The 22,499-nt window shown below is 36.6% G+C and overlaps 2 protein-coding genes and 1 pseudogene across 3 annotated transcripts; 2 read left to right on the forward strand and 1 right to left on the reverse strand.

The window, feature by feature from the left end:
- The first annotated feature begins 4,760 nt into the window (after positions 1-4,760).
- Positions 4,761-7,047, forward strand: LOC137747513 (membrin-11). Its single transcript, XM_068487639.2, has 4 exons — positions 4,761-5,129; positions 5,405-5,525; positions 5,620-5,769; positions 6,721-7,047. The coding sequence occupies exons 1-4, from the start codon at positions 4,879-4,881 to the stop codon at positions 6,880-6,882; spliced, it is 684 nt and encodes a 227-aa protein (XP_068343740.1). The 5' UTR covers positions 4,761-4,878; the 3' UTR covers positions 6,883-7,047.
- A 324-nt stretch (positions 7,048-7,371) lies between these two features.
- LOC137747512 (zinc finger CCCH domain-containing protein 48) lies at positions 7,372-10,908 on the reverse strand. Its single transcript, XM_068487638.2, has 8 exons — positions 10,681-10,908; positions 9,463-9,976; positions 8,913-9,098; positions 8,713-8,814; positions 8,476-8,622; positions 8,164-8,343; positions 7,844-7,941; positions 7,372-7,756 (listed from the first exon to the last, which is right to left on the reverse strand). The coding sequence occupies exons 2-8, from the start codon at positions 9,973-9,975 to the stop codon at positions 7,609-7,611; spliced, it is 1,374 nt and encodes a 457-aa protein (XP_068343739.2). The 5' UTR covers position 9,976; positions 10,681-10,908; the 3' UTR covers positions 7,372-7,608.
- Positions 10,909-14,207: 3,299 nt separating this feature from the next.
- LOC137748354 (protein-lysine N-methyltransferase EFM1-like) lies at positions 14,208-20,653 on the forward strand (annotated as a pseudogene). Its single transcript, XR_015955935.1, has 16 exons — positions 14,208-14,315; positions 14,398-14,488; positions 15,230-15,404; positions 15,502-15,607; positions 16,103-16,185; positions 16,892-16,933; positions 17,029-17,186; positions 17,307-17,420; positions 17,498-17,578; positions 17,885-17,946; positions 18,640-18,696; positions 18,840-18,911; positions 19,168-19,416; positions 19,676-19,791; positions 19,920-20,027; positions 20,217-20,653. The product of XR_015955935.1 is annotated as a protein-lysine N-methyltransferase EFM1-like (transcript).
- Positions 20,654-22,499: the final 1,846 nt, after the last annotated feature.

Consider the following 22,499-nt stretch of genomic DNA (forward strand, 5'->3'; position numbering starts at 1 on the left):
GTTATGGCATCTTCCACTCTGTGTGTTTATTGTTTTATTTTTACTCATTTGTTTGCTTTCAGTTCTGGTTACAGCATCTTCCACTTTGTAGTTATGCCATCCTGTGGCTCATTGCTTGAAAGAAAACATAGAACAGACAACAAGTCTGACCTCCAATGAAGTTTGAACCTTGAGTTCAAGTTGACTTGAAGATAATATATGTTATTAATAATTAATAATATATATATATATATATATATATATATATATCCGTTCGATTTTCAGACCATCAAAATCAAAACTGAACCAACCAATTTTAATTTTGTTCGATTTTTTTATTTTTAAACCCATTCCTAAGAGAGATCATTCTTTTTAAAAAAAAATATATCTTTGTTCAAGATCACCAAATAATGATAATGCTCACCAATTTTACGACGCATATATAATCAAGCCGAACAGAAAAACAAGTTTAGCAAACCTGCGTGTTCCACGCACCGAGCAATAGGTGCCACATGCTATCTTTTTAGGCTCATTTATTTGGTGTGACGCGCACATATACGTTAAAGGGCACTGTGCTTAACTTTAGTTTACTAGTCTTTCGGGGAACAAAAATAAAAGGTTAAAGGCACAATGCTCCGCTACCTAGACTTTCTGGAACACACCTTTAGGTTACTAGGGACCAGATATGTTCCACGTGTACGGTGGATTTCTTAATTTACTAGAGACAGAAAACATAAATAGGTTGATCACACTTCACATGTTAGTTATCTTAATAGTATTTACAAGGTCCACTAAGAATATTCTCATTCGATGCTTATCTATTCCAGTGAAGGAATCATAAATTTAAAATGTAAACATCACAATTACATTATCCTCGAGAGATGTGAATGTGGGTTATATTTCATTAAAAAGATAAAAATTTGGAATTTCATTCAGAGCTTTTGTCTGGTCTGGTGAGCTGAATATGACTGTGCTTTATGGATGGTATGGATTGGCATAGACTTGTATGACAAGATTTGTAACTCATGTATAGGGATATGTTAGATAACTCACTTTACTAGGGTTTTGATAACTCATCATCTCCAGTCATGCTCATCTTACATTTTAACACAACAAATAATGAACTGAACTCTAATTCATTTTAATTAATCACAACATATTTCATCCATTGGTGGACCCATTTTTTCCTCTCAATTCACAAGGTCTACCCTTCTAAAAGTGTGAAAAAGATGTATATTATGTGAATTGATTGCCAGAAGAAAAAATTGGTGACGGGTGGTCTTGTTAATTGGAGTTATAATATAAATTTTGTACTAATATTTTGTGAATCCATCTGAATGGATTAGGAGTCGTTTATTTGATGATTAATATAGATCCCTAGGACTATCCTTCTTTGTAGTAATCTCTTTGAGCAACTTTAGGGGTGCTTTCACCCGCGATTATTACAAAAATCAAATAAAATAAAAATGTATATATGTATTTTTATTTACATTTTTGAACGAAGATGGATATTTTATATCTCCTAAGGAGAGCTTTTCAGCTAACAAAAAATGTAAAATGTCAATTTCAATACATTTTCCATCTCCTGTTTGAGATGCTCTTATTACTACGATATAATGTTATTTCTCTTCACTTGTAGGTGAGAGGTCTTATGTCCAAATCTCGAGCATGACAAATTCGATATCAATTTATTATCTAACCTTTTAGTGTAAATATATTATTGTATAAAAAAAAATCATCTTTCTTCTAGTAATTATTATTAATTTTGTTTGCAATTTCTGGTTAACAATTGTTTGACATATATATTTTGTATAGATTTATTCTAATCAAATTAATTAGAGCAGTGTTCTTCACCATGTGTCTCCAAATTTGAATACCTCTTTTTGTAGATATTTTAATATAATTATCATATAAGTCACTTAGTACTATGGTTTGGTGATATTCCTCTTCACTTGTAAGTGAGAGGTCTTATGTTCGATTCTCGCCCAAGGCGAATTCGATTTAGTCTGAGTCAAGACGAAAACAGTCGATGTACGTTTGGCTTCAACTACTCCATTCATTGCCTACCACGGACACCTCGACTCCCTAATCAACTTATTCTAGCTAGCCCATTGTGAGGTTTAACCCACTTCTCCTCTCCATAAAGTAGATAGTAACGTATGTGTTAAAAAAAAAAAAACAATAATTATCATATTGATGTAAAATAGAAAACACCACAAGATTTTGGATGGCAGACTATTGATTTTTAAGGGATATTCCACCTTTAAATTAGATCTGTCTTGACCCTAAGCAAAAGCACGCTCCAAATGCAGACGAATAAACTAATTGGAAAGGGATCCTTTCCATATCCCTTCCTCCTAATCTTCATAACCCACAAATCCAGACTCTTGAAATTTGATACAACAGCTAAAAACAGGGGGCCTATTAAAAGTTATAATAATTTTGGCCGTTGAATCAAATTTTAAGAGTCCAGATTTGTGGGTTATGAGGATTAAGAGGAAGGGATCCATAGAGGATCATTTTCCAAACTAATTAACTCCACCAAGCAACCAAAATAAAAATAAAATCATCAAATTAACTATAAGATAAGTGACATTCAGGTGCAAATTAAACTTTTTGGCATGTAAAGAGATTATTTTCTAGGTAAAAAGTGGTCCTTGTGATTAGTGGAGTAACCAACCAAATAATATCAACTTTAAATTTTGTAGATTTTGTATTAGCTCAAAAATCCATCTTACCAACACAAAACAATTATTTTTTTTTAATCAAGGAGGAGTTTATTTTCAAAGTCAAGCACTAAGTAAGCAAGCAAGCTACCTTTTTTTATGATCGAGCGAGTAAATTACCTTACTTTGTGTGTCACTGCCTCTCCTAACACATTCAATTAACCCTCTCAATGTTTGTTTAGGGTTGGATAGTGTGCTAGGATGAGATATCCTTTAATCTTGGGGGATATGAGATATCTTTTAATTTGGGAAGAAAAATGTCACTAGATTCAAATTTTGATTTTGTAAAAAGTACTCATGTTTAATGCTGATGAAGCACTCTTTTTTCTTTTTTCTTGGAGGTTTTTGAATGAGACTTCTCTTGCTCCCACAATGTCACATCCCGGCCCGGGTGGGACCACTTCCCGGGCCCGACCCCACTACCGTAGCACGATATTGTCCACTTTGGGTTTACCATTCCCTCACGGTTTTGTTTTTGGGAACTCACGAGCAACTTCCCAGTGGGTCACCCATCATGGGATTGCTCTAGCCCCTTCTCGCTTAACTTCGGAGTTCCTACGGAACCCGAAGCCAGTGAGCTCCCAAAAGGTCTCGTGCTAAGTAGGGATGGGAATATACATTTAAGGATCACTCCCCTGGGCGATGTGGGATGTTACAATCCACCCCCCTTAGGGGCCCGACGTCCTCGTCGGCACACACGCGACCAGGGTTAGGCTCTGATACCAAATTGTCACATCCCGGCCCGGGACGGATCAGTTCCCGGGCACGCTCCACCACCGTAACACGATATTGTCCGCTTTGGGCTTACCATTCCCTCACGGTTTTGTTTTTGGGAACTCACGAGCAACTTCCCAGTGGGTCACCCATCATGGGATTGCTCTAGCCCCCTTCTCGCTTAACTTCGGAGTTCCTACGGAACCCGAAGCCAGTGAGCTCCCAAAAGGCCTCGCGCTAGGTAAGGATGGGAATATACATTTAAGGATCACTCCCCTGGGCGATGTGGGATGTCACACATAAACCCTTTGTACTATGTGTTTACGTAGAAATGGAAAACTCAATTCTATATAAATAAATAAAAACATTTTTTGTTAGAAGTGTATATTTTTATTCACATGCCCAAGTGTTCCCTAAAAAAATTATATTTGGAAATGTTTCATGAAGAAGAATTTGCTAGATGCTTCTCCAAAAGCTCTTCCATAACCTAAAACCACTTCAAAAATTTTCTCCAAAACACATTCATAAAAAAAAATTATTGTCAAAAAGCAACAGACCCTAAGAGTTTTATTTTTATTTTTTAATATGATGATATATTTTTGCTATGGGGATTGTCCTAAGTTTATTTTAATTTATTCAATATCTGGCAATTTCGAGGTGCTAAGTTCAAATTCTTTGGTGCAAATGGTAGATTATTTATTTTAGTGGTTAGGGTCTTCTTCTTTCACCCACTGTATCTGGATCAAACCCCTCATCCCCTTAGTATAGATTAGTATAAATAAAAAAAATTGCCTTCGGTGCAAATGATAGATTGTTTTGGTGGATAGTGTTTTTATTATAACCACGTTAACATTTTTATTTACAAACCCCAAGTGTTCCCTAAACAATTGTATATGAAAGTGTTTCATGAAGAAGTATCTGATAGCGATTATCCATAAGGCTCTTTCTTAACCTAAAAAGAGTTCTAAATTTTTTTGCAAAACACATTGATAAGAAATTTTTATGTCAAAAAGCAATAGACCCTAAGATTTTTTTTTTTAAATTTTTTTATGTACGAATATTTACGCTAAGGGGTATCGTCTTGAGTTCTTTTTAATTTGTCAGTATCTCGCAAATCCGAGGAGCTCATTTCAAATTCATTGGAGCAAATGGTAGATTGTCTTGGTGGTTAGGATCTTCCTCTTTCACCCACTCCAACCGGATTCAAACCCAAAATAAATTATTTGGGCCTAAGTGGACTTGACAAACTAGGCTTGAGTTTCAGCCCAGATTGATTTGCTGTTCTTTTTAAGCCCATGGCCACCATTACCTTTTTCTCTTTTCTTCTTCTGGTCTCCCCCTGGATTAAGGTACCGACCTGTTGAGTTGCGACTAAAATCATTCGATATTCAATCAAATTCAGTTCGGTGCGGAAACACCGAAAGAAAAAGAAAGAGGGGAAATCGCAATCACAGTTGCAATGGCATTGTCGGTGGAACTAGGAGGAGGGACGTTATCGGAGATATACCAGAGCGCCAAGAAGGTGTTGCTCAGAACAAGAGACGGCCTCGAGAGGCTGGAGAGGTTGGAGCACGCAGGTGGCGGCATCGACTCCCCGGACCTTTCCACCTCCGTCAAAAGAGATATCTCTCAAATCCAATCCCTCTGCGCCGAGATGGACCGACTCTGGCGATCTGTGGGTGCCAAATCTCAACGCGATCTCTGGAAAAGGTTGGTTTTCTTGCATTGATCCCTTGAACCTTGATGTGGTTTTTTGCCATTTTCGCATATTGGGATTGGAATTCGACTTGGCTTTTTCAAATTCCGTTTATTACTATGATCTTTGAGTTGGGTTTTTGTTATTTTGGATACTGTAATTGGAATTGGGGCTTTTTGCTCGTTAATTCATTGAACATTGCGGTGGGATTTTGTCAATTTTGTATATGGTGGTTGTAATTGTGATTGGGTTTATTGAACTGGATCCTGATTTGCTTTTTGTTATGCAGAAAAGTGGAACAAATAGCGGAAGAGGCTCAGTCTTTGAAAGATAGTCTGGATAGGTATGATGCGAGGAATCAGAAGAGGGCGACAGAAGCGAGAGAGAGGGCAGAGTTGCTTGGAAGAGCTGTATTAAACCCGAAATCCCTTTTAACATTTTGTTTGCTGCGTCAGTATCATGTATGCCTTTTGTTTTATATATGCCTATGTTATTGTGATGTAGAACGGGGATGGTGCTCATGTTATGAGAATCTTCGACGAGGAGGCGCAAGCAAGGGACTCAGTTCGTAACTCTGCTCGCATGCTTGAAGAAACCAATGCTACTGGGGAAGCTATTCTTAGGAAATATGCAGAACAGAGGGAATTTCTAAAGGTATCACCCTATTTGTGCTCACTGTTATGCACCTCAACTTTCATGATTATCGAAAAGAAGCAAGGGTGAAACTGTGGCTTTGTCTATATCATTTTTGTTGAATATAAAACGTTTATTGGAGTACTCTGGTTTTATAGCAAATTTTAACTTGTAAAGGACAAGAAAATTGGTAGCTCTTCTTTGATATTGTGTGTACATAGTAGTTCTATAAACAATTAGGTTGAGTGAACGTTTGAGATGAACATATGTGACGCAGGGTAAGAGAGAATTAGAGAGGAAGTAGACAGAATAGGAAACTTAAACAAGGATTTAACTGGAACCAATATTCTTATTCTTTCCATGTATTGGCAGAAGTAATCAGTCTCCAACTATCATGAATATCCTTGTATTGAAGTTCTACCTGAAACACTCTATTGTATGATTCATTTGTTAGTGACTGAATTCAAACTAGTCAAATCTAGATGTGATAATCTTCCCCCGCATATCCATACAGAGAGTACTCTGATATAGCCCTTCCCGATATAGGATAAAACATGTGTTGGATTGTAACAAGAGAACTCAGGTGGCTTAACGTCATTACCTTGGACGGTTTGATGCATTGGTGTTGATTTTAGGAATCCAAAAATGCCTCAAATAAAACTGAACAACAACAAAAATAATACTTTGATACGGCCCATCCCCAGTTTTGCAAGAGAAGATCTGGCTTTGTTCTTGAATTCAGGTGGCTTAACCCTTCTATCTCAGGAACTTTGGTGTATTGATGATGGTTGAATCTACAATTGCCATGAACTTTTTGTAACAATCTGAAGATTAGTCATAGCAAATTAAAAGAAGTTAAACAGGCCGATAGCTATATAATCTGTTTGATACATAACAGTTAGTGATGCATTACATGTTATTGCTACTAATGCTTGTTAAAATGATGCTGAATCATCTACTAACTTTTTTCAGAGAGCACAACGAAAAGCACTGGATGTCTTGAACACAGTGGGTCTTTCCAACTCTGTTTTGAAGCTCATTGAGAGGCGCAACCGTGTTGATCAGTGGATCAAGTACGCAGGCATGATTCTGACAGTCGTTGTTCTATTCCTCATATGGAGGTGGAGACGGTGATCTACGCTGCAACAGCTGCTAGCCTATTCTGTTTCTACTTTTTGTGGAAAAATCATATAGTTCCTAATGTAATTTGGTCTCACATTTGAACAGGCTCACAATCATTTCTGAGGCCATATTTTAGATGTATCACTCGTATAAATATAAATGTACGTTCACGTGAAAGGTAAAATTGAATCCAAGAAAGATACCAAGCATCCTCTTAATTTCACCGCTTAGCTAGACGGGTCTCAAGTTCAAACTTTCCTCATCCAAATACAACAACAATAACAAAGTCTTACCCCACTAAGTAAAGATTAGCTATATGAATCCTAGAATGTTATTGCGTCCGGTTTTGTGCCATGTCTTCAACAAATTTCCCTCGTCCAAATAAAAAAGAAAATATGTTCAATCCATGCACTTCCATTCTAAAATCCCCCACAGCCTTTTTGGTTCCAATTGAATGAAAGAATTTCAGTTTACTAATAGAGACAACTCTGAACGACTGTATTTCTGATGAATGTAATCTATATAATAATGATTCATACTTTACATCGACGAAATTCATAGTTCATTCGTATATGAAAAATTGAGCCCTAGAGCAATGAACAAACCTAATCTGAATGCATGAATGGATTTTAAACTTCAGATGAATGCTTAACGGCCATCACAGCAATGGCTCTTGCAAACCAAAAGAATCATGTCCGACACAAAAAAATATATGGAAGTGTCGGGCAGTGGAGTAACTCATGAAGACTCAACTTTGTTGTACGGCTCCATCCACTTCCAAACAGAAACGAGACCGGTTGCATCCCCGCTGAAGAATAATCCTCCAGGTCCTACCCCAATCCTCCGAATTTCTCGTTTTGCAAATAATCTGCCCCTTTCAGAAAATCTGTAAAAGCAAATCATAAAGTGAGAAGCTTTGGAACTTCAAACAACAAAGAATCGGAGCGTTTAGTATCAGGCACTGTGGACTTACGATGGTAGCTCCAATAAGCGAACAGAATTATCATTGCAAGAACAAAGCAAGATTGGCTTCGTTTCTGGGTCTGTCATTCCAGCAAGATCAAGGACACCCTGTTGCATGAAGAATAGTATCATAAGATTTGGTTTGTGCAAAAAATGGAAATTGAGCAGACCACTATCAAGTATACAACAAGACTTTATCAGACGGTAATACAAATTGCACAACTGAATGCAAGAATATTACTTTGAACCGTGAAACCTAACACCCTAGAACACTATAATAACTGAAAGTACATAACAAAATGGAAAAGGATTAAAGACAAAATAACATACATGCTCCTCACTGTGGGTGTAGGTCACTTCCAAGCTGCCTCGTTCAGTCGCTGCCCACACCTTTATTGTGCAGTCCAATGAACACGAGAGCAAAAATTTATCCCAGCAAATAAGAGACATCACCGCACCAGAATGCCCTTTTAGTGTCATAACACACTGTAAAGTATCAAGATCCCAAACCTGAAACAAAGAAAATCACAGTAAATTACTCTATATGACATTGAACAGAAGCACTACAAAATAAGGGTTTTGGCTACACTGCATTAAGTAATATCCCAACAGCATATATTACAATAAATTCTACAAACTCACCCTGATTGTATGGTCCACAGATCCCGAGTACAGCCTGTTTGCCCCAACAATTAAACATACAACAGGACCAGTGTGGCCTTTCAGAGTTGCAGCGGGAACAAACGAATTTGTTTGGGGACAGCCTTTCCACACATATATAACACCATCCTGCAGTATATAAGGAAACAGATAAATCATTTGAAACTTATGAACTATGAATAAGTGGATGAAGAAATATCCAATTGTTAGGTTCTCTACCTGTGCCCCAGCAAAAAGCATTTCTTTACCAACCACAATAGCATGCACTTGGCCTGCAGGTCCATCCAGATTGAATTCCACATTTGATTCAATGTTCCATGCCTGCAACATCAAGCACAATCAGCATAAACATATTGAACAAACCAAGCAACAAAAAGAATACACAACTGTATAATAATGAAATTAACACGCTAAAATACCTTAACTAGATTTGGAACGCCAATGAAAATCCATGGTCCTTCACTAACTAAACAACCTGCTTCATCACCAAGGTTCACCACACGGTCACACTGACCATTATGGCAGTCCCAAACTCTGGCTGCTCCGTCTTTACCAGCGGAATAAAGCTTGTTAGATCTTTCAGGAAGTGCAATACCAGTGACAGCCTGTTGACATATATTTCACCATTAGAATGACTGTCCAAACACAAAAATTAAGAAGAACGACAAATACCTATTTGTGCTCTATAGAAGTGGAAATAGAAGGTAAGCAAAATTTGCTTTTTAGAACATAAAATTACTCTATATAACTTTAATATTTCCATAAAAAATTGTGTTTGAAAATATATAAATTATAATTTTGGAAGACCAATAACTAACACAAAATAAACGAGCTTGAGTAAAACTGTAAAACAAGTAATAGCCAAAATTATATTGTCTTCTCCACTCATCAGTTCCTTCTAGTTTCCCGTTCAAAGAAGATAAAATAGAACAAATTTAAAAAGACAACATATTTGTTCAATAGAAATACCTCCTTGTGCCCTTGGAGTTTTGCCAACATTGAGAACCCCTTTCCACTAAACCACTTGTGCAAATACAGGCATCGATCACCTTTCACACAATTCCCATCTACCCAGTACTTGCAGACTTGGGATTTCTGAATAGCATTGCTTGTCTGAGTAGCATTGCTGATCGGACCAGGATTGCTCTTCTGAGTAGCATTGCCTTTCTGAGCAGCAATGCTTTTCTGATGAGCATTGTCTGCATTGCCTTTCTGAGCAGCATTGTTTTTCTGAGGAGCATTGTATGCATTGCCCTTTCCGGTAGTAGTTTCCTCCTTTGTCCAAACAAGAGCCTTCTGTTTTGAAATGTGAAGGTTCATGGATGACTCTGGTGCACCCGGGTGCAAAAACCTACAGGATTCCTTAGTGCATCTTCCAGCTGCCCAATAAATGCAAACAGATTTTGAAGGTCCTCCTACTGGTCGACTATACGCTGATCTTTCTGGTCTATTCGCGGGCCTCCTTAATGCCTTAGTCGCCATACTATAAACACAAATTTAGTACCAATGAGAGATTGCCGGCACGCAGCTTAAAAGTGACCCACCCAAACAGAAACCCTAAATACCAAGTATCAACAGAACCCCAATTCTCATATTCTAATATGTCCTCCTTTCTTCAAATAACCCGAAAATTAAATGAAACCCGGTAAGCCTTCAAATCTGAATGGATGTAGTACAAACACGCTCTAGGAATCGAGAAACTATCAATGTCGGATTCTTTAACTCAAATCATGAACCAAAAACGAAAACTTTTCAATCTAATCAGCCGCCGATTCCTGGGCGAATTCTATATAAAAACAAAAGTAAGCCGAAAATCAAAACCCTAGATTTGCAGCCTGATTGAGAATCAACTCCTTAGCACCATCACGCTCTAAGAATCGAGAAACTCAATGTCGAATTCTTTAAATCCTTGGAAGAAATTCGAAAACTTTGCAATCTAATCAGTCGCCGATTCCTGAGCGAATTCTAAACAAAAATAAGAGTAATCTGAAAAACGAAACCCTAAATTTGCATCCTGAGCGACAATAAAACCCAGACAGAAAACCCATCATCATCCTTACGACAAACGCGTTCGGCTAAAAAAAACCCTAGATGGCCTCCTGGGGTATCCGTTAACGTCGTGTAAAGAACAAAACCCTAGATGTAATTACGCGATTGCAGAGACGTGCGTACGGAGAAGAAGCAAACCTGAGAGAAGAGAAGTAATCGATGATCGATTCGATTAGCCGAAAGCTTGAAGGCTTGAAGCGATTCGAGTCTCGTGTAAACTGTTTCCGATGCCCAGTCAATCGAAGTCGACGAGCGATCGCAGAGAGATGGAGAGAATGTGAATAGTTAGCGATTGAAACCCTAATTTTATGAGAAGTTTGATCGCAGAGAGATGGAGGGAACTGATGAAATATGATCACACTGGGCCTGTAGCTGCTTTTATATACTTATCGTAGGTTGGAGGATCCTACTCGCGCCAGATAAAATGTACTGGGACGCGGGATCTGACAGCTAATCCTGACCCTCCGTTATAAGTTTTTCATACGCAACTAATCCTGACCCTTGGATTTGTATATTTTGGAAATCACCACAAATAATTCCGTTTTCCTCGCTTTCAGAAAAACAAAAGAAAAACCGTTTTTCCCTCTTCATAAATTTTTCTTTTAAGTCCTTATAATTTTTTTTATTCATTTCATCCCTTTCTCTAAAGATAATGTTTAGACCTACTCCAACTATTGAAATAAAACTTAAATTTTAGGTTTTAAACTTATTCAAACTTACTTCAACCCTTGGGACAAATATGAGTTAAAACTCAAAACTTTTTTCTGAGCCAAATTTAGCTCAAGATTCCCCCTGGGTTAGTGGGGCTGTTCCACCATATATATATATTTTTTAGTTTTATATTTATAAATTCATTGAATACAACGGTTAAGATCTAATTGGATGAAATTCAACAGTAAAAAAAATAATCTAACGGTCTAAATTTAAATCCAATGGCTAAAGTAATTAAAAAAAATTCTTTTATGTGTTTCATAGTGTTTCACGAGTTTTATGGTGTTAGTTAGTAATTTTTCAATATTTGTCGGAATCTAAATAGTTTTAGGTTAAAATGTTCATAAAATTAAATTATGATAGTCTATATAATTTTTTTCTTTTAAAAAAATGTTACTTTAAGAAAAAAAGTTAGCCTAAATTCATTATTTAATGATTTGTGGCTAAAATTTTAACCTAGAAAGATTGGATCAAAAAAGTTGTTTCTCGGTTAAAAACTAAATTTTATAGGCTCAAATTTTTAGGTTTTAGCTCAAGGGTTGGAGATGGTCTTGAATGACGCAATTTGCAGACATCACATGCACCCTAAGGCCATCTTCAATCGAGAGGGTTAAACATAACCTCCTCCATAATTATAGCTGATGCAAAAAATAATTTAATGAACAGTGTCAGGCCACGCTTATATTCTCCAATCAGAAGGCCTTACAAATGATATTATCTATGGGGGAGGGGTGGGTTTAGCATCACAATGGGTTAGTAATAATATAGTTCAAATTGCCTTTTGCGAGAAATGAACCTAAAACCTCTCATTTATAAGTGAAGAGGAATACTATTAGACATTAGTTTTAAGTGGCGGTGGGCTTCATAGAGTTAGAGATGAGTTTTTGATAAATCCAGCCATGTTTGAGTCTTTTGACTTACACTTTGTTTGGATACAATAAAATAAAACAAAATTTCATTTAAAATACAGAATTTGGGATGGGAAAACAGTTTTCCCTCGTTTGGGAACTTGTAGCATAAGAATAGCCAATTTCTACGGGAAAAAAAGGAGGAAATTGGGATGAAGATTTTCGAGTTTAATTTCCATCTAGATAGGTGGAATTTCACAATTCCAACAACAATGAGAATCCCAAATTCATCGGCTGGAAATCTTGCAAGCGCCAAATTTCATGATTAGGGCGCCAAACTGGGATGATTAGCGCCAAAGTTCACAATAAAAGGGTTGCATCTTCACTCTGTTAACTTTCCAATCTTCGAAGAGATTCTTACTCGTGCTTCATCTTCTTCCTTCGTTCTAGGTCAACCTCTTCTCTCTTCTTGAATTATTTTAAGCTTTTTGGGTATACTCTTTATAGAAATTGTGAATTTTGTTGATAGTCATATGCTTGGTGTGCTTATTAGGTTTTTTTTCTTTGATTGAATTGTGTATTGGGTCTGTAACCTTATCTAGGAAAGGGGGAAGGATTTTTTATGGCCTTTGGTGTTAGTTCAGAAGTTCCTTGTTACAGATGTTCTTTTGAAGGTTAACAATAACCAAGATTGAATATGATGATTTTGTTAAGACACCGAAGCAATAATTGAACGAAGGAATTACTCTCATGATACTAATTCCAGATGGTTCTATCTTTACGAACCAACTGTTGATTTGCATGTGACTTGTATGACTACTCATTTTTTTTCTGTTCACTTTTGCCTCATTTGTTTTTTGATTGCATCGCCACACTCTTAATTTCTTGCCTCAAAAACCTTGTGTGTCTACGACATGTATATCTACAACTTTTGGTTAAAACAGAAAGTTGCATATCCCATAACTATTGTTGCATATCACAATATATCTTTGTTCATATATTCAAATAGGTATGGAAAATACTGATGTTGTAGACATGCTAATGAGATTAAAGCGAAAGTGTGATATAAATGAAAAGGAAAATAGGAAAAAAAGGAAAATTATTGTCGGTACAATTATATATGTTATTGTCATTGTCATCCATTGGTATAGTAAGTGTATTCTTCTCAAAGAACCTTCAAATGATTGGAATCAAGAAAGACAACAAATTTTGTTGATGTGCCTCATACAAAGAGAAATCCAATCACCCCTAAAGATATGATTGCAAATTCACTTGCCAAGATTCATCCTTTCAAGATTATATTTGTGCAGACACAAAAAGCTTGATCCAACAGAGGTATATGATGAAGTAAATGCAATACCAGATCTTAGTAAAGAAGAACAATTCAAAGCATGTGCTTGGTTGATAAAAAATGACAAACAATTTCTCATGTTGAAAACATTCATAGTTGAGAAGAAAAAGAATGTGGTATTATTGTTTACTTCACGAGGTGCATATGATTGTTTTCATTATATTTCCCATGTTAGTATTTTTCAGTAAGATATTAGTTAGAATAAAAGCCTTGCATATCATGAAAGTTCTTTAACATTTGCAAGTGTGCTTTATTGAGATTTTCGTACATCAATCAACTCAATCATATTATTGTAGACTCATCACATTATTGCAGTTGTTAATTGTTGGAAAATTTAGACTCTGGTTTTAACTAACTAATGTCTTGCTAATGTATTATTTTGAATCAAATTGATGATTTTATAACTAATGTCTCATTTTTGTTTGATGACCTTAGCTCTAATGATTTATAATCAGTTTAACGTTTTTATTCAAATTTGTATTTCCTCTATATAATACAAATTCTAGAGAATATCCAAATGATGAAATTTAGAATTCTTGTCATTTTGTAATTTCTATGTATCTAACGTCCAAACGATGAAATTTCAATTAACGTGAATTTAATTACTATCAATTGTAATTCCTGTCATTTAAAATTATGCCATAATTTAAAAATTCTTCTTCCAAACGTAATGTTATGGATTTTAACCCTCAAATAGAAATGGCCTGAGCCCTTCCTTTGTAGACGTACGATACTGAAACACTTGAAGCTGCTATTTGCTAAACCCCTCACTCTCTTTCTCTCTCTCTCTCTCATTAACACACACAGCAATGGCGAGCTCACAGGAAGAGGCCAAGCTCAAACGATTCCTCCAGTAGTTACAGGTTTTTTTCTATATAAAATCTTTCACTAATCAAATAGTGCAACTGCGTTTTTGTTTTCGATCATTTGGGTTTCTGAATTCAGGTTAATGGAACGGAGCTACGCGGCTGCAAGATCAAATACTCCTATTCCAACAAAGGGTTTGGCATTTTTTTCGGCTAATGATGTTTCTGATGTTAACCCACCTCTTCCTTTTACTCATAAATTGTTGGGTTTTTGTTTATCATGTTTTGAGTGTCAAAAGGCTGCATTCTTTGAAAACCATATGGGAAAATAAACCAGAGAACTCGATTTATGGGTTTCTTGGGTTGGACAAACCTTGTCAACTCGAACTTATGCTCGAATTTTGGGATATTTGATAAGTTTAGTAAACATGGACATAATTTCTTAACCCGAATTAAAGGGCCACTAACTCAAGAAACTGGATATAAATATATGGGTTATTTACATCTTACATTTTTGTTTTAAACAGTAAATTGTTCATGATTTATCTGGTTCTTTGTCTAAATTATTTATAGAATATAATGAAGGGATTGAAGATGATTGTAATATATTTATTAGCGTAACTACTGGGTTAAACAACCATTTACATTTGTTCATAATAGTTGCAGAAGATTTGTCATAATTTTTTTTTTCCAATCTGCTCAGCAGCTCGAGTACTATGGACTACTTCATTTCTCTGACTTCCTTATTCGGCTAAACTGTTCATGCGCTCCCCTTATTAAGATCCATGGGTACAAATAGAATTTGTTATGTGTCGCAATAAAACCACATTGTAAGGGGTTGATCCCGAAAATTCATACACCAGTTTGGGATGTTCTGTTTTTCCCTTATGATGTGGGACATTCTAAGTTGTAAGTTGCAACAATCTCACATTTGGAGCATAATTCTGATTTATATTGGGAAATAAATATCAGGGGTTCTATTAGTTGTTCCTCTAGATTTGGCAATAACTCCAATGAGAGTTTGCAAGACCCTCTTCTTGGACCAGAATGTAGAGCAATGTTTGAAGAAGGTGATGCAGATGATAGGTTCTTGATGATCTTATATCTGACAGTGGAGCGCCTCCGCAAGAATTCTTCTTGGAAACCGTATGTATAGATTTCCTTTTGTTGAATTATCAATTCCAAACTTTCTCGTTTCTTTGGTAGCTGAGCTTCTCTTGGGTGGAATGGAAGATAACATCAGGTACTTTGATATGCTTCCGACCACTTTTGGCAATCCACTTTGGTTTACTGATGATGAGCTTTTGGAGCTAAAAGGGACAACATTGTATCGAGCAACGGAACTGCAGGTAAAAGAGTTTTGGGCATCTGGCCATCATATTTAAATATCCAAATGTAGGTTGTATATGTACATGTCGTCTGATGTGGGAAACTGCATCCAATGATGGTTTGTTATGGTTCTTCTAAGATGAGGTATAGATAATGTACAATACCTTTTTGAAATTTTTTCTTATAAGATGTCAGAAAATTCTTTTAATTTTTAGCTAGCATTCAGGTGTGCAGCAGACTTTTAGGTTGGAGTTTATTTTTTGTGATATTGATAGTGTCATTTGTTGGGCTTTTAGATTAAACTTGTACTGATGTTCATGCCGAAAATTATCTGTGTGGTTTCACAAGTTTTTCACTCTAAGCTCATTTGGCTTCCCAGCATGCCAAAGTTTAGTTTAAATTGTATGGTTTTACAAAGTATCTATTGTCATTTTTGATATATAGTTCTGTCAAATATGTTTGTAGTTTATCTTCCGCGTGTAATACATGTGACCAGAGACAGGTTTATCATACAGAAGAAAAGCTTGGTGTCGTTATATGATGACAAACTGAAGGCTCTGGTGAAGAAACTGTTAACTCTGGATAGGGATTTGGAAAGGTGTGTAAATCCATATATATATATATATGTATGTACATATTTTCCTTATAAATTTCTGAAGGGAATGAAATTTGTAAGTATTTAATTCGGAAATCACAGAGGTAACGTACGGTATAAATGATTGGTTGAGAAATAATTAGTTCCATTCTTTTCTTGTGGTCCTTGTCATGCCCTGTCTTGTGACTTTTTCCTAACTAGTGTTGGATCAACAAATATACAGCTCATGTTAAAATCCTATGAAAGAATTATTTTTCGTTTTTGGTTAAATGCGAAAACATTATTTGGTTATGTAATACTATTGGACTGTAGACCACAATTTATGATGAAATCTATCTGGTTGGTGGACTTCTGAAGTTTCGTATTTTTTTTCCGGTTGCATGTAATTCATTGTTTCATCGTTGAGTAATCAGGTGTCTTAGTCTGCATGCTTGTGCTACTTTCATATGAATTGATCATCTATTTAATGGTCAGACTCTTGAATAATGGTATACGATGGCAGACTGTCAATTTTTCATGGTGCTAAGCTTTCAGTTGTCATTATGTTACAAGTGAATGAGGCGTATACTCTTGTAAGATGCTATGTAAATTGTAAAGTTACATGTTGAACAACATTCTGAAGGATAGACATTAGAATCAGTTGTATGCATCCTCAGAATTTACTATGATTAATTACTGATCATATACAATACCTGTTGCTTCTTTTCAGAGATATGTGCTTTGAAGATTTCCTCTGGTAGGTACCATCTTTGTGACTAATCTAACGATTTTTTTAATTGAATCCTCTCTAGTCTTCATGGTGCTTTAGACCTTTGTTCCTATTTATTACAACTGCTTTCATGCTAGAGCAAATTCTCTGTTTTGGACCCGTGCTTTAAACATTCCCCTTCCATATTCTTATGTATTTCCCAAAATTCAAGAAGACAGTGCTTCAGATGGCAAAAATTCTGAGGTTTCTACAAATATTTGCAAAGAAGAGTTGGTTAATGGAAGAGATGAAAGTGGTTAAGTCAATTTTTTTACGTCACCAATACGCTTCATCAGTATGTACTAGGTGTTTGATTTGGTATTTTTTGATACAAAATGTTTCTGTTTATTCTAATATAAGTGATTTCTTTAATTAGGATGTCAGGTTGAAGGGGTTGATATTCAATTTGGTAAAGTGACATCCACGCCTAAACAAAACGAGATTGTCTGGGTGTAGGGTCTTGTTCCTGGCATTGACTTTTGCAACCATGGTATGCCGGTTGTTTATCTAGTGTTTGGAGAGTCTTTATTCTGTAAACCTTACTAGCTGAAATATGTGGCTCTTCAGATATAAAGGCAGCAGCAACATGGGAAGTTGATGAAACTGGATCGATAACTGGAGTTCCAAATTCTATGTACCTTCTTTCTGGTAGTATTCTTTTAACATCAGTTGCTCCCCTTTTCTTGTTGAAAAGCAACAGCTTAATTTGTTACACTCATAATATCTTGTATTGGTTTCATAGCACACAAATTTATCTCACCGTGACTGTTGCTATTGAATTTTCGCAGTACTTGTTTTCACTTCTCCTCTTTTTATATTTAGCAGAGTTTTAATCTCATCACATACAAGTTTATGCAACTTTGACAGTTTCTATGAATTGTTCCGCACTTGTTTTCATTTCTTTTCTTTGGTCTAATTAGCTGGGCCTTTTTTTGTTTCTCTTCAATTGGAAAGCTGGACAACCCTTGCAGATTGACGCACAGATTTCCATAAGTTATGGTAGCAAAGGGAACGAGGTACTGTTTGGTGTCACTTATATTTTTGTTTGTTTCTGACACCAAATTTACTTTTAACATTTTATTTATTGTACTCTGCATACCTCCTAACAGGTGCCACCAGACTTGACCTTCATCCTAGTAACTTAACATAATTTCGTCAAAATGGTTGCCTTTGTCCTCGCACATCGTTGCCTCAACTTATAATCTGGAATCATGTTTCATTTCATGTGCTACTTATTGCATTGCATGTTAACAGTTTCATGCATTGAGCATACATTCTTACTTAGATTTACTAGTCCAACAGATTTAACTTTGTTTTGACTTGCCATCGTAGTTTCTTGTTCAGAAAATTTCTTTCTCAAGTGTAAATTGAAAAAGCTACTTTGTCTTAACCACGGCAAGTGGCCCAGTGGTAAGGGTGCGGACTGCGACTCCCTAATAAACCAAAAAAATGTGGGAGTACCCAGGTTCGTTGCTCCGAGCTGATGAGTCTGCTTGACTATGGCCACGGGCAGGGTGAAATTCCCCATACCCTCTCCCAGCCCGGAAGGGGTGAATAACCGTGGCTTGCCACCAGTTGTCCCCCTTTTTTAAATAAGGAAAAAGAAACTACTCGTCTTTGCTATCCCATATCTTGTTTTTCTAATCGATTTATCAATTGAAAAGCTCGATCAACTTTCTGAGTCCGAGTCCTTCTCTGTGTTTGTGCAGGAACTGCTTTATCTATATGGTTTTGTCCTTGATGATAATCCAGATGACTATCTCATGGTAATGCCTCTAGATTGGAATGTCTTGTGGACTTGTCTTGAATGCTCATTTGTTTCTTAATTAAAATTACTCATTCACAATGGTTATATTATTTTAGGTTTAATCCAAAGAAACTTAAACTTGACTCTATTTGATCTATTAAGGTCCATTATCCAGTTGAGGCCATTCAAAACGTTCCCTTTGCAGACTCGAAAGCACAGCTTCTCGAAGCACAGGTCCGCTATTGTCTGTTTCTGAATTTCATTAAGAAATAAAATAAGTAATGCAATTGGAAATTTAAGGGCATAAACAAAAATATTTCTTAATTTTTTTGTTTGTTTCCCCAAATTTTGCTTCATTATTCATAAACCTGGATCTAACGGAAGTCATGGCACAAAACCGAGCACAATGGCGTTTTAGGATTCATATAGCCCACCCCACTTAGTGGGATAAGGCTTTGTTGTTGTTATTCATAAACCTGGTTGTTCACAGAAAGGCGAAACGAGGTGTCTGTTACCTAGAAGTTTACTGGATCATGGCTTTTTCCCAGTAGGCAACTCAAATACTGAAGGAGGTGAGAAGTGCAAACTCGACCATGTTTGCAGCTATAGTTGGAGTGGCCAGCCCAAGATGCCATCGTACTCGAGCAGGTTGGTTTTCCATGAAGCCTTTTTGACAGCCTTGAGGACTATAGCCATGAAGGAGGATGAGCTACTTCAGGTTTCATCGCTGCTGGAAGAGGTAACAGCTCTGCAGCTATGCATTTTTTTCCGACGAAACCTCGCCATTTCAGTTTTTGCTAGCTGAGAATATACCTTCTTTACATAAGAAAAATTTAAGTTTATGGTAAAGCATTAGCGCCCCACCATAGCGCTACGTGGCTAGTCACCGCCCCAATGAATCCCTAGGCATTTGAAAATTAAGGAAGAGCGCCTAGACCTCTGTTGTGAATAATATGCTTCCCTGATTAATACCCTAATTAAACTATTTTATCTTAAAGCTTGTACAATCAAGAGAGGGGAGGCAACCATCTGATTCAGAAGTTCAAGCAGCGGTATGGGAAGCTTGTGGTGATTCCGGAGCTTTGCAACTACTTGGTGATCTTCTTAACATGAGGTAACTAGTAGGAACCATCATTGAATGTATCTAGCAATGTATTATGACTAACTTGTCAATGAGCATGCCTACATATACATGCAACTTTCAGAAGAGTTGTATTCCTAATCGGATTTCCTACACGCAAGGATGGCGGATCTTCAAGAGTCTTCTGGTACAGAGGACTGCGACACCAGTTTGCTTGAAAACGAACATATTACTGAAAGTGCGACCCAGCAGAGTGAGAACAATTTAAGGTACCATCTTCGCCAAAACACACATATTAGTCACCTTCCTATGCGTTTTGCCTACACTAAATTTCCTAGTATTTCCGTCTGTGCAGTTCGTCTCTTATCATCCATTGTCTCCTTTCCAACAACAAAAATGTCGGTAGAGAAACTCAATGTGTTTGTGTTAATCTTGAATTTCCTCGTTTCTTTTTCTAGCTGCAGTGGACAGACGAACGGAGTTGCACGACACAAGTCAGTGAGTCGAAATGACTGGTCTAGTATAGTCTACAGACGTGGGCAGAAGCAACTCACTCGACTATTCCTCAAGGAAGCAGAACGCGCCCTGCAATTAGCCCTCAGCGAAGGGAACCGACTGTTTATGTAAAATCATGCAAGCCTTTGCCAACTTTAGGAAGTGAATTTCGACAATGAATGTTCATAATAAAAGCACTTCTGCACATAGCTAGAAGTGCTTTCTGAAGCGGCAATCCCAAACCGGCTAGTGCTTTTAATTATTTTTTCTCGTGCATGCTAGTCGTTATTTGTTTCCCTCGTACAATAGGGTGCCACCAAAGTTTTCCTTCCCAACTTCTTTTGGTTACCAATCTCTGTAAGACTCAGAGAAATACCAATCTATGGCAATTTTGGTGCAACCCCTATGGTTAATACTTTCGAATAAATTTTCATGAAATGCTACCAACAGTCATCCATGCGCTTGGGTAGTTGTTGGGATGTGCTTGGTACCCACAACGTATGTTGTATATAAAGGTCTAATGGTACTCTTTCTGCTTGTAGGAACCAATGATGTCTCCACTCCCTTATAATTTAATCTATGTGGGTTAGTAGAATTGAATATGTACCTTTTGTTAATCCAAATTCACACCAAGTTTTTGCTACAACCAATTGTATACACATTTATGTACGTATCTCTATCATCACACTCTTATCAATCTCTTTCAAGTCATAACTCATAAAACACGTGATGAGACTACTTTTTCACGATTCAACTTATCAAATCCAATGTCAATTCATCGAACAACAATCCCAATGCACATATACAGCAAATTCTTGAGTTCATAACATATACCACATACCAAGCATTCTGCACATTTTCTTTAGGGCAAATCTCAGTTTACTATTCTCAAGTTTTATGGTTTTTAACATTTAGTACATGAAGTTTTTTTCGTCCCAAAGTCATACCTAAAGTGTTAATTTTGGGACAGTCTCATACATCCGTTTGTCTGGCTATTAAGTCTCTCATTAACTGATGACTTGGCACCCATGTAGACAATGACTAGGCGCCACATATCTTAAAAAAAAAAAAAAAAAAAAAAAAAAAAAAAAAAAAAAAAAAAAAAAAAAAAAAAAAAAACCAGAACCCCATTTCTTCTTCCCCACCCAACACCCCTCCATCCCCTCCACCCCTTACCCACCGACACCTTTCCCCTTCCCTAATACCCACCCCTACCACCAAGCATTTTCTCCTTCCCCAAAAACCCATCCCATTCCCTTCCCCCAAAACCCCAAAAGAATTCGATTTGGGTTTTGCAAACTGACCCTCCATTCTTCCCACCTATGTAAACAACCATACCTAATTTCACAATCCATTTCAATTCCCACAAATACACACAAATTACTGAAATTTCAAGCAAAAACAATGGCTTGGCGGTGTGGACGATGACGATTGGCTAGACGGACTTGATGGGCAGAGAGGGTTGGTGAGTTATGAAAGAGGGTAGGATAGACTGACCTTGAACAAAGCCAGAATTGGTGGGAATCAGAGCGTTGCTGCTTGTGAGCGCCATTTTTGTTAGATTTTCTAAAGATATATTTATATATATATATATATATATATATATATATATATATATTTTATTTTATTTTTTTCTTTTGGGTGTAAAGGTACAATGAGATTGGAGAGAGAAATCTCAGAGGGTACCTGAGGAAGGGAAGGAGAAGGAGATTGTGAATCTGGGCCCATTGTTTTTTCTTGAAATGGGTGTCGAGTGGAAGGGGTGAAGGGGATGGAAAGGTGTCAAGGAAGAAGAAAGGGGGTTCTGGTTTTTTTTTTTTTTTTTTTTTTTAATTTTTAAATGACACGTGGCGCTCAGTCATTGTTCACATGGGTGCCACGTCATCAGTTAACGGAAAACTTAACAGCCAAACTAACAGATGTATGTGACTGTCCTAAAATTAACACTTTAGGTATGACTTTGGGATGAAAAAAAACTTCATGTACTAAATGTTGATAACCATGATACTTGAGGGTAGTAAACTGAGATTTACCATTTTCTTTAAGCAAACTATTATCTTGAAGAAATGGAAACAAAGAAGATAGTAATAATATTGAGATAGTAATTAGATTACCGGATGAAATACGACTAGCAAAGATGGAAGAAGAGGAAACGATATCAATTTGGACTCGATTAAAGTAATGGTCCCTCAACTAAAAATCAATGAGTATTGGTTCTTTAACTCATCAAAGCGTGGAGCTATGAC

The sequence above is a fragment of the Pyrus communis genome, chromosome 2, assembly GCF_041283825.1.
Source record: "Pyrus communis isolate YQ-2024b chromosome 2, ASM4128382v1, whole genome shotgun sequence".
NCBI lineage: Eukaryota > Viridiplantae > Streptophyta > Magnoliopsida > Rosales > Rosaceae > Pyrus > Pyrus communis.

Coding starts and splice junctions, on each gene's coding strand:
- LOC137747513 (XM_068487639.2), top strand. CDS start 4,879: ATGGCATTGTCGGTGGAACTAGGAGGAGGGACGTTATCGGAGATATAC. Junction 5,130..5,404: donor CAACGCGATCTCTGGAAAAG/GTTGGTTTTCTT, acceptor TTTGTTATGCAG/AAAAGTGGAACAAATAGCGG. Junction 5,526..5,619: donor CAGAGTTGCTTGGAAGAGCT/GTATTAAACCCG, acceptor ATTGTGATGTAG/AACGGGGATGGTGCTCATGT.
- LOC137747512 (XM_068487638.2), bottom strand. CDS start 9,975: ATGGCGACTAAGGCATTAAGGAGGCCCGCGAATAGACCAGAAAGATCA. Junction 9,099..9,462: donor AACTCCAAGGGCACAAGGAG/GTATTTCTATTG, acceptor ATATGTCAACAG/GCTGTCACTGGTATTGCACT. Junction 7,942..8,163: donor ACACCCACAGTGAGGAGCAT/GTATGTTATTTT, acceptor TTCATGCAACAG/GGTGTCCTTGATCTTGCTGG.